The sequence below is a fragment of the Mauremys reevesii genome, linkage group 11 (assembly GCF_016161935.1).
Source record: "Mauremys reevesii isolate NIE-2019 linkage group 11, ASM1616193v1, whole genome shotgun sequence".
Lineage (NCBI taxonomy): Eukaryota > Metazoa > Chordata > Testudines > Geoemydidae > Mauremys > Mauremys reevesii.
Genome location: NC_052633.1, coordinates 50535523 through 50548078, shown reverse-complemented (window position 1 = coordinate 50548078; position 12556 = coordinate 50535523). Strand labels below are relative to the sequence as shown.

Sequence of the window (12556 nt, the reverse complement as noted above, 5' to 3'; positions counted from 1 at the left end):
GGAAATTTGTGAGGTACATAGCATCACAAGGTACCTACAAAAGCCTTTCTGCTGGGTGGCCAAGAGTTGCCTAAAACTTCCTCAAAAGTAGGTGAAGCTGACCAAGACAGCGGGGTGGCCAGAGCAACAGGGAGAAATGCTGATTCAGACCTATGGAAAAGTCCTATCGAATTCAATAGGGATGAAACTAGGAGGGTTCTACAGAAATGTAATAGGTGTTAATAGGAATTAATCCAAAATGTATAGAATTTAATAGAGAACAAGACAGCCTTTCTACAGGCTTTTTTAAACCACCTATAGAAGGGAGAGAATTTTCTATTAAATTCAGTAGGACAATCTAAAACCCCATAGAAAGTGTATCATTTTTAACAAGTCCTGTAAGGTTGGGAGCCTCTCCCAGCAGGGTCCCAACCATTCTCTGAAGTTGGCTTCCACCTGAAGAACTCCTGGAAAAAAGTGTGGCCCTGAAAACACTGCCTGCTTTCCACTGATGGAAAATCCCTCTGGCATGTACAGGTCTGTCGCATCTTACGCACATTTAACGTGTGCGATTTCAGCATTACGCGGTCGACAAAAACAAAAAAAAAAGAAAAGAAAAATAAAAAGAAAAAGAAAAATAACAATTTTAATACTGTACTTGTAGTGCGGGTGATTCCACCCGCCATTCAACTCAATGTAATTTTGACTAAACGCGATTTTCGCTTTACGTGCTAACCGCGGAATGGAACCCCCGCATAAGATGAGACTCGCCTGTATCTATCCATACCCCCAATTTATTTTACTGTCACTGCCATCACTGAAGTATCTGAATGCCTGATCCCTCTGGCACACTGTTTGTCATCTGCAGCCCCCTTCTTCACAGGATGAATCAAGCAACCAACATTTGAGAAACAAACCAAAAAAAAAAGGACTAAATTGCAGCCACTGGGTCAAAATCCTATGTCTGACTATATTGATACAATGGCAATTGAAATGAATGGAACTCATGCATACATTACAGGGCAGTATTTTGTCCCATTATATTTACATCCAGTCCATCCACAGCTCATCCATAGGGTGACCAAGTGGACCAAATGCAAATCCAAATTCAAAACAGTCGAGCACATTGCTGTGAAAATGTGGTAGCAATCTCTTATGTTGTTCTCCTTTCCTTTCCTTAAGTAAAAGAGCCGAATTCCACTCTCATTTACACATCTAGGATCTACCAACACATACAAGGTTACATGGGTGACACAGCAGGATTTGGCTTTATGTTTTAAGTAGTATCTTCTTTGTGAAAATATTTGATATTTCCCCTTCTAGCATCTTGTAGTTGGTTGCCAAGCTATTTTCAAATTATATGATCACCATTATAAACCTGTAGAAAGAATTCTAACACTATGCAAAGGCTGATGTGCCACCAAATGCCATATAACTTTGCTATTATTAAAGCTGAAAAGAAGAACTCACCTTTGCCCTTTCAAGCTGAATAGCTGCTTGCTGTTCTCTCTCCTGGCGGATTGCTTCTCTGTCCTCTTCCAAAGATACATCAGAATCTGATGGTCTGCTTGTGTATGAATCTGCTGATCCCTAAAAAGAAGAGCACATCATTAAGAAAAATTATATACTGCTTAGAAGAATCCAAGCCAAATTCACAAAACATTGCTCAAGTGTTTATTTCCTGAATTTTGTTATGTAGATTTTGTGTTTTATTTCTTATAGGAAATTGTACAGGATATAGCTAGGAATTTAAGTAGTTTTATAGATTTTTATTTTTCTGCAAAACACAAAATTCCAAAGGAAATCTCTCTCTTTCTCAGAACTTGTGCAATATCTTAGTCTCTCTTATGGGCATGCATCATAAGTAAATCAGCACTGGGAACAGCAAACAACCTATTACAAGATTTAAATCCTGTTTGATAGCCTTAGATTAAAGATCAGCTCTCCGTCAAAGGTTACATCACATGAGATAGAATCAGATTATTATATGGCTCAGTTAAAATCTCTTCTCTGTGTAAATATATTACTGATATATAAATACTTTACTCAGTAACCAGCAGCACTCAGACAAAGAATTATTCGATGCATCATACCTAAACACAAATGTATGTGAATCAAGAAGCAAAAGTGGCCAAATGCAAGAACATACTATTAAAAAAGTTATTTGAGAATGGAACACATAAATCCAAATGCATCCTATGCAATATCATGAGATAGGGATTATATATGAACCAGAAGGGGTATACATCAGTCTGTAAGGAGAAGAAATAGGATACACTGTACAGTAAGATGTCTTGTTCAAGTCACCATTCAGGATGGGTGGCACAATCTAAAACCAGTAGTGTTTTTACACTCCCCTTCATAATAAAGAACTTGACACTGAGGTCCTGATTCTGCGATTAGATTGGCACAAATGTACCTTCATGCCTGCACGGATCCAACTGCAGGATAGGGGCCCGATTTTGTAAGAAAGACAAAAGAATGTACAAAGTATTTGCAAATATTATTAATCTAAAAACCAAAATAGACCCCAGATGCCTAGCAAAATTAGAGCTCAATTCTACCTGCATGACTCTTCATTCGAATAAAGATGTGCCTCATTTCTAAAAATGGTGTTAAAAAGGCATGTTACTTTTTTTTGTAGTGGCCAGATCCTGCAAAATGCTAAGCATGCTAAGCTCTAGGATTTGGTCCTATAGTCTAGTAAATCTCGCATGGCAAGGATATGCACATGACAGTTCCATTTCCCAAACAGGAGGAGTGTCTATTTTTATACTTGTTTAGGTGAGTAATGCCTTTGCTACGAAACTTCCTTCCTCTTTCTGCACTTGATCCTGTGCCCAATGAAATTCCCAATCTCCCACTGACTCCAGTGATTCAGAATCAAGTACTATTTGGTTTGGCATTTGATTAATTTGTATTTAGTTTAATTTATTAGCCCCCAGCAATAGCGGCAGTTAGTTTTATTTCAGTTAGAGATTCTGCATTGTTATGACACACGGTGGGTAGCTTTGCACAATTACAAATTTTTGAGGTTCTGTATTACAAACTTGAATGCAATGGCAATTAATACTTTAAATATCAGCACATAATACATAAAGTTTAGGGTACAAGACCATATGTAAATGGCATAATTTAGTCTCATTAACACATTTTTATATTTACATATTTTGTACATTTATGAGTTCAGAAAAGCACAACACTAGGACCCTAATCATACAAACAAAACTATCCTTGCATCCATGATAAAACCCAATTAAGTCAACGGGGCTGCACAAGAGTCTATCCATGCAGATCTCCATGCAGAAGCTGGATGTAGTACCATACAGTAACAATCAAAAGCCCCGTAGGAACTCTACACCACACTGTTTGTGACCATTGCTGTAAAATATTATAGAATTGTATACGCGAGAAGCATTAATTAACTGGATCTTCTGTATTTAGTGAAGTGTTGCCCAATAAATACAGCAACACATTTCTAAGTGATCACATTTTCAGTAGCAAACTGAAAAAAATCATTTTCTCATCCAGGAAAGCCATTAACAATCTATTTTTGTCAAATGGATGACTATTTTGTCTCATCACAATTTTTAGAAGAGTTTTAAATTAAGTCATGACTCAACCAATTCAGATGCAAGTACATTAAAAAAGCCATTTAAAAACTGATCTTCACTGCTATGATAAATAGTATCCTATTTATTCTATGGTGATGTCATTTCAGTATATTTTCATGTCTGAAGCTATTTAACAGCATAACTGTATTTGGCAGTGAGCTTAGACAAGTAAAATAAGTAGAAACCAAGGAGAAATCAACAGTAATTCTCAGAACTCTCATAATAAACTCCACTGAAGTACAGCAGCATTCAGTCAGGTATGCTCTGATGCAAGTATCAGACATACCCAAAGGAATATTCAAAGCTGTGAAATTTAAAGAAACATTGTGATGAAGTTTTGGAACAAACTGATTATAACAACTTAGTTAGACAGGCTGTAGACCCAATATTTTAAGGACAGATATTGGTTAGACAGCTAGCTACTTAAGTTAAAAACAAAGCAACAATGGCATAAAACATATCTGCATCTCTGTCTGGAAATCACAGCGCTTGTGCAGTGATCCTGTCTACTAAAGTAACACACGGGCTGATATTCAAAGGCAGACTCAGACTTTGTGCCTGCGTTCTCGCACCCACAATAACTGAAGCCACAAGTCTAAGAGAGCAAATAATTGTGGGTAAATAAATGCCCAGACATTTAAGTACCTGATTGCACCTGCAAATCATATGGGTCATATTTTATGACAAAGATATTTGAGTATGTGATTGTCAGCAAAAAGTCAAGAAGTTGAGTTTGTAGTACTGCCAACCCCAAGGATTCCAAATCATGAGACTGGAATAAAAATCATGGAATTTTAAAAATTATATATTTGGGGGGGTTGATTTGCCTTCTATTTTGAGTGTTTAGGCTTCCCATTTTGTAGCCTCTCTCTCTGCATCCACAAGGATTAGAAACTTACTTTTGTTTAGATGAAAGTGGAGATTCTCATGTAATCATATGACTCCAGCGGCTGGGGCTTGAGGAGAAACATCAAATACAGCAAGACTCACAAACAATGTTGTGAGAATTGGCAACACTGCATTATACGCCTATTTTTGAAAACTAGAGCCAAAAAAAAAAGTACTTTGTGGTACTGATTCTCTGTAGCATCTTACTACTTTCCCTCCAGCTTCAGACCTTTCAAAGACCATATTACATTATTTGGAGTACGGAGTGTTTCATGTAGACATGGTTAAGTTGCCATTCTCTCTACTATCACAGCCACTTAGTTAATGTCTGTAAAACACTTGGAAGATGTGAAGCACTTGGAAGATGTGAATGCTCAATGGCAGCGGAAAGGGAAAAAATATCACAGTCTTCAGATATTCAATCAAAAGACACAATAAATATGTACAATTTATGGTGGTAGGAACTGGCTTCCTTCAGAGATGTTGGAGCCCTACACAGCATAATATAATGCAACAGGAATGCACCAGACCCTGGTAAGCCCATGGCTGAAGACAGGGCCAACACCACTCATCAGGAATGGCAGACGTTGTTCATCATCCATGACCTTTTCAACCATGTGATTTTCCTTTTAATCTTTTCTTTATTGGAAAGTGGGTAAGAACGAAGTACAGTGCGTGTCACGGAGATGACAAATCAACAGAGCACATGGGAGCCGAGCTGAGAATCTGTGGATGATGGTGTAGTGAATGTAGAAATACAGGGGTTAATACCTAGACAATCACATTCTCTGGGGCTGATTTTGCATAGCTCCATATGGATTGCCTGGTAACTTCATAAAACTGTTATACATGTGGGGGGCACAGTTTCCAGTGCTTGCAGTAGTATGCCATGCTAGGGCTGATTTGCACTTCTCTGGCAGCACGAAGCAGTCTTAAAGCCAACTTAACCATACCAACTGGTACCATGAGGCTGTTCTTAGTTGTTGCTCAATACTGGATGGTGGTTGGACAACAGAAGATAATGGAGTGTTACAGTCACATTTATGACCCCACTCCACAAAGATGTGCCAAACACTAATTGGATAATCCCAGGAATACAAGTCAGGTGACGATGAATCAAAAGAAATGTCTTGAATGAGAAAATGCTTCACTACTATAGGGATGGGAGAGAAAGGTAGAGGCGCCAACCAAAGGCAAGTAATAAAAATATGTATTCTTCAGCGTACTGTGTGCTCATGCCCAAAGTGGCTAACACTATATAGGGCAGAAACATGACCTAATAGTTAGTGACTGAGTCAAAAAAATAAAAAAGTAGGCCTGACTCCCAGCCTTCTGCTGCGACTCACTCTGAGTCAGATCATGCAACCTCACTCACACTGGGGAGCATTTACTCATGCAAGTGATCCCATTCATTTCAGCCCTCCCCCCTTGGTGTGCCTAATAAAATCACCCATGTCTTGCATCTCCATTCCCTTTGTATACCATACCCTTTATCTTTTTCTCTATTTATACTGGGATCTTCTGGGGACAGGGACTGTCCTGCACTTTATATTTGTACAGTACCCAGCATAATGGGGCTCAGAGTCTGATTATGGCTGCTGACACTACTATAATAAAAATGGTAAATAAATCAAATAATTATAATAATCTTCAAGGCCTAATCACCAGCTCAAAGAGCTTTAAACACCGCAAAAGAAAAAATATATAGTTTTTGTTTGTTTGGGGGGCGGGGGGGCGGTTCGTTTTGTTTTTTCACCCTCATGGGTGGGAGAGAATAATTGCCTACATGACCACAGAGTGAAAAGCAAATTATGTCAACATAAAGTGCTAGTACAGAGGAAAGAAGTTGAGAACTCTTGAATCCATTGTCTCTCTCTTTCTCTCTCTCTCTTTGGACCCTGACACTGCATCGAAGGACCCTTTAATTTTTGTTTTAATTTACATTATATAGCCTCTGTCAGCCAGCAGGTTTTTTGAATGAATCAACTAGTTAGGTGTACAGCACATATCCATAATTTTACATGGCAAGGAGGCCTCAAAATTATTCCTTCTATAGTGAGCCTTGTGCGCAGATAATAAGGGAATATTTGCCTTTCAAAATACAAAGCAAAGAATACATAAATAAAAAGTGCCTTATTGTGGTTAATGAGTCTTGAGAGTCAATGCCAACAAACTACCCAGAATGTATATAATTTATGAATTAATCTGGTATACACTATGCAAGGAGCAGTTACCATAGGAACTGCCATATCACTTTGTTGTCTTCTTCCCCTTGAGACCATGTAGGGTTGCCAGTCCTCCAGGATTGTCCTGGAGCCTCCAGAAATTAAAGATTAATCTTTAATTAAAGATTATGTCATGTGATGAAACCTCCAGGAATACATCCAACTAAAATTGGCAACCCTATGAGGCACCCAACATCTTTGTGAAGATAAACACACACCAACAGTTGTTGTGAACATTCCAGTTTTAACAATCTGAAAGGTTTCAACAGAGAGCTATATTCTCCCCTGGATTGTATGGCTCATTTCATATCTATTTGATAGCAGTTTAATTTCCTGCTTTTGTGGGTGAGCTCATTTTTCTTTTCATTAATTACCTTCCCCCTCTACCGCCATACTGGATCAATTGTTATAGTTCATCTTTTCAAGACAGACAAAAAACACTGGGATTTGAAGTGATACCAAGGATGGTGAATTAAATAATGTTTCTGCAGTTACGGGTATATAATCAGTGCCTCTCTGCTGAACATACATTCACACCTCCGGCTGGCTGGCACTCCCTCCACTGGCCCCAATGATTTCGGGGTTTGTATGGCCTGGTCTATTTATAGAGGCAGGGCCAGCTCTACTGTTTTTGCTGCCCCAAGCAGCGCACCGAATTGCCACCGCGGACGGCGAGGGCAGTCCATGTACCGTTAGGGCGGTTCGCGCGTTTCCGCGGTGGCGGCAATTCGGCAGCAGCTTCTGTCTTCAGCCGGAAGACAGGAGCTGTGCCGCCGCGGACAGCTGAACATAGAAACTGCTGCCAAATTGCCGCCGCCGCAGAAACGCGCGTGCAACCTTAACGGCACACAGACTGCCCCCGCTGTCTGCGGCAGCAATTCAGCACGCTGCTTGGGGGCAAAAACACACGGACTGCCGCCCCTTGCAGATTGCCACCCCAAACACCTGCTTGAAATGCTGGTGCCTGGAGCCAGCCCTGTATAGAGGGTGAGGGAGATCACTGGGTTACCATAAGCAATGGGAAGAAGACCAGGCAGCCTTCTGACCTCTTAAAGGAGACAGGAGAATAATATCTTTTAGCCCCCCCCTTCCTAAAAGGAACAGAATAAAGATTACATTGGTGCCAAGAATAAACTGTTTCAAATTTGGAGTGCCACAAATATCACGCACATCTGAACACTTGTCCCTCACAAATGATATTATCTCCCATGAAATGAGCATGGTTTAACTACCATTCCACTGAATTGCTCCAAATATATGCAATCCCTCGGAAAGGCAAGCTGCGTGTAGCAGAACCAGGAAGTATTCTGCTCCATACATTTCCAAGGCTCTGCCTGCAGCAGAAGGCCTCATACAGTGATTTTCAGGTTAGCTAAGGAAGGGAGAGAGCGTTTTGTCTGACTGGGGAGCTTCAAGTGATTTTTTGTTTTATTTTTGATTCAGCCTTTTATATGCAGCAAGAGAGTCTAACAGACAACAGAGCCGCATCTTCTCATCTCATTGTGGGAGTCTTATTCTTGTGGACACTACAAAATTGTTAAGGACATTTTGAGTAAATCTCTCTATCCAGGAATAAACAGACATTGAGCAGACATCCCCACATGAAACTGCCTCACCACTCACAACCTTTAATAAAGCGTACATGCTGCTTAAGGGGGAAGCCAACCTTTTCTTTTCTTTTTTTTTAATACAGTCTCCAACGTGAAAGTAGCTATTGTCAGGAGTGACTTAGCAATAAGATCCCTGGTAAAAGAGAGCTCAACTCAAACCCCAAAGGGCTAAAATGCCAATACTTCCTTAAAAGGAAGTTTCAGGTAGTAGGCAATATATCTCCAAGCAGTTAATTATTCTGTGTGATCAGCTGGAGTCTTAATATGGTCAGAGGTCAGAGGCAAAAAAAATTCGGGACACTTTTAAATCATCAGTCCCTCCTTCACTGATGCTCTCCCTGCTCTTCCCCTGGAATTCCTCCCCCAAAGAGCATTCTTAATCTACCCCTCTTAAATATTCCACCTCCAAGCAAACATCTAGCATCTCATGGCTGAGTTTCAGCCCCCATAAATTGTGGCAGTTCCCAGAGTCCTGCCTTGATGCTGAATATAGTGGCTTCAAACAATTAAATGCAGCCTGAGTGATGCCACACAGACCACCAGATAATTACTATTTATTATTTGTATTGCGGTAGCAGGCAGAACATGCAGTGCATTGTACAGCATGTAGGAAGACAAAGTCCTTGTCCCAGAATAGTACTTTCAAACGTACAGCAGCAATGACAATATCCAGGGAGTGGCTAAGTAGAGACTGAGTCTATCCTCCTGGAGGTTCTTCACCTTCGTCACCGTCCACCTACATCTCTGACACCAACGAGAGACCTCTTTTCTCCTCGAGGAGGGTGGTGGAGTAGCGTTCCTGCCCCACATGGCTCTGAGAAGGAGAATGGGGGGAAGTGCACCTGGCCTAAGTGACTGACTGAGATCCAGAAATGGGTATAGGCTCAGCCCCGCCCACTCCTCCAACCACCCATTCACACTACTGCATATCTGGCAGCAGCCAGAATCTCTCTTTCCCCTCCTAGGGCTCAGGCTCTGCCTTTGGGATGTGGGAAGGAATCCATACCCATTGTAAACACACTGAAGTTAATGGCGTTAAATCATAGCTGAAGTGATCCCTGTATTATTAGGGTGAAATCTGACTGCTATAGCACCACCTCAGAAGTCCAGGTGGCTTGTGTCCTCAGACCCTTTCCCCAACAGCCATATGACCAGTTTTTGTGTTAAAAGTGGTGGCGGGGGGAATCACTGTGTTTAGGAGGAACTTAGAAAAGTGCAGAAAGGATCTGTGGATTCCAGACACCTCAGGACAATTTTTTAAGTCAGCAGGTTTATATATAGATATACAGGGAGAGATGTGACTTTGCACTCAACACTGGGTGCTGCTAATCCCCAAGGTTCCACTGGCGTGATGCAGAGAGACTTCCAGTTCTTGAGTAGCCCTCAGTCTCTATAACTAAGCCCACAAAACTCACAGGCATCCAGCTTTTTGCTATGCAGAGTCCTTCTTTGGAGTGCTCTCCCTCCCTCAGCAGCATCCACAATGCCCCCCCGCCACAGTGCTCCAAGGTTCCACACACATTTCCCCATTCTTCCCCCTCATTCTCAAATACCCTGTACTATGAAGAGCTTTCTTCCAGACAAGGACTGGATGTGGCTTCCGAAAGCCTTAAGTCCTTGTACTGTGCCAAGTTCAATGGGACGTCGATCTCTGATTGGGGTTCTTATGCACTACTGTAATACACATACCACTTATCTTCAGTGACCTGCAGACATTTCACAGGCATGCATCCGACCAAAACCCTGATAGTGGCACACCCAATGGGAGATGACTCCCTAGTCCAAGACCTTTTATGACAGGGAATCCTGAATGAGGATAGGCTGCAGGCATCTTCCCTTTACTCTCTCTCCTTAGGGTTAGAAAGGTTGTTTCATTTCCTTGGGACTGTCTGGTTGAAATTCCCAAAACAAAAGCCTCAGACTCAAGGGGTTGAATTAAAACCAAAATTAATTAAGAACTGAGATGAGGATAAGAAAAGTAATATTAAAACAAAAGAAACTGTATGCATAACACATCTAGTCCAACTGCAAACATTTATTTTGAGTACACTAAGATTAACTACAGATACCTTATGTTTATATAAATAAGCAATTTTTCTCTCTAACCCTCATGAAAAGATTCTCAGTCTCTTTTGGCCAGGCAGCATCTCAAAGACACTTCTTATGAAGCCCATCAATGTTATACCATACGCTGGTCTAGAGAGTAAATGGAAGGCTTAGCAAAGCCTAGCTGAAACTCATTGGGTTTGATTTGCAGGGCTAAATACAAACCCTTTTTTCCCTCCCAGTTTCAGTTCATGTGGGTTCATTCTCACTCTGTTTCTTGAATCAAACAGACCTTGAAGCTCAGAGCAAAACTCAGCCAAAACAAGAGAATTTTGCCTAATTTCCATCTAAAGCCATAAATGGGCCTAAATTCACTTCCAACTTGGCCTGAGTTTACTCCAAGAGATTCATGGCTCAGATTTTGGGCTGGTAATGAAATGCTCAATCATTGGCTTGGTTTCATTAGGAAGTTATGGCATTGCTCCTGAATTAACTATACAGAAGAAGGGAGGAGCCCAGAGTGAAGGTTTTACTAAAATTCTCCCTCTCTCAATCCAGTCTGAAGCCGAAGGAACAGGAGGAGATAACTGACACCAAATGTACCCTGTGTATCCTAGAAGATCCTGTAGTGAAAACATCATGTGGTAGAGGGACAGGCAAGAGAATCCCACTGCTGTAGTCAGTAATAGAATGAGGTTCATTTAAGGAACAAGTTCAAACCCCTCTCCCCCACTTTTTGTGCAGTCCTTTAATATAAGGAAAGGAGGAGAAGAAAAGGAAATATATTGGGCTAAATGTGCCATTTTTGGTCCAGGAGTCATAGAATATCAGGGTTGGAAGGGACCTCAGGAGGTCATCTAATCCAACCTGCTGCTCAAAGTAGGACCAATCTCCAAACAGATTGTTACCCCAGTTCCCTAAATGCCCCCCCTCAAGAACTGAACTCATAATCCTGGGTTTAGCAGGCCAGTGCTTAAACCACTGAGCTATCCCTCCCCCCAAGTCTGTGAACTGGGGTGACTGTATGACTTGGGTTCTTCCTGTTTAGACCTTGTAAGAGTCACAATAAAATGGACACAACGTTTCCTCCAGTCCTTTGTTTTTTGCTGGTTATATGTCACCAATAACAAATCAAAGTACTACAAAATATATAGTATGGTACAATCCTGCATGAGTTGGAGAGGAATTTTGCATGAGGAGAACTAGATATTATTTATTTGTTATTGGTATTATTGTAGCAATTAGGAAACCTAATCATAGACCAGGACCCCACTGTGCTAGGTGCTGTACAAACACAGACCATAAAGATGGTCCCTGCCCCTCAGAGTTGACAATCTAACCTAATACCTCTCAGTCTTTTCTGTATATAATTTCCATCAGAACTACAAAGAGAAACTAACAGAGCTACTTTGTTTTAGTTATCAGAGCCCTGATAAGAAATACTAAACTTCCACACAGAAAGAAATTGAAATTTCATTTCTACGCCAGTACACAAATTACGGAAAGAAGGCTGGATATTATGAGCCGCTTAGGGCTGAATTCAATGCAAACTATCAGATGGCTTTCATTTTTGGGGACTTCCGCTGTGCAAAAATCAGAAAACATTTCTTCCTATTGAGTACAGCCATTCATGATTAATCGGGCATACAAACACTTTTAGTTTCATGTGCAGCTGGTAATTCCTCCAGCTGTCAGTAGCTTTTCCAAAGGCTTGAATAATAAATATTGATATCATGGAATGGTTTCTGCAGGGTGCAGGGATGTTATACAGTTACTGACTCGCAGGCATATGGTAGCTTTCTGTAACCATATAGGACCTACTTTTAAGCACCTTAAAGAGGCCAAATATTCTAATTTCAAAAAGTATTTGGTCTGACTAAGCATATTGGGAACGGGTCCATAGAACACTATCCCTACTCTCAAAACTCACCATACCACACAAACTTTATTTTGCTGAGGGGAGGAGCTAATTCTAAATGAGTAATATTTTAGCCCAATTAGTTTCATGATAATAAGTCAACAGTGCTTCCTGTTAGTTCTATAATAACAGTATCCTGCTCTAACACCTTTGGCCTCCTAACTCTGAGTTTACTTAGCCCAGTATGTGGTCACAACCTTGTAAATATAAAACACCTTTCAATTACCATCTGCTTACACTAACAAAGGAACATCAAGTATTATCCTTCTTAGCTAG

The 12556-nt window shown here is 40.7% G+C and overlaps 1 protein-coding gene across 4 annotated transcripts in view; it reads right to left on the bottom strand.

Annotated features, from left to right (window-relative positions):
* Window positions 1-12556, bottom strand: part of CACNB4 (calcium voltage-gated channel auxiliary subunit beta 4) — a 196149-nt gene that overhangs the window by 56091 nt on the left and 127502 nt on the right. For all 4 annotated transcript variants that reach the window (XR_005586227.1, XM_039494873.1, XM_039494875.1 and 1 more), the window contains one exon: window positions 1450-1569. Coding sequence is in view for 3 of the 4 variants with exons in the window: in XM_039494873.1 (XP_039350807.1) it covers window positions 1450-1569 (120 nt within the window). In the remaining variant the exon portion in view is untranslated. The remainder of the gene's footprint in view (window positions 1-1449; window positions 1570-12556) is intronic.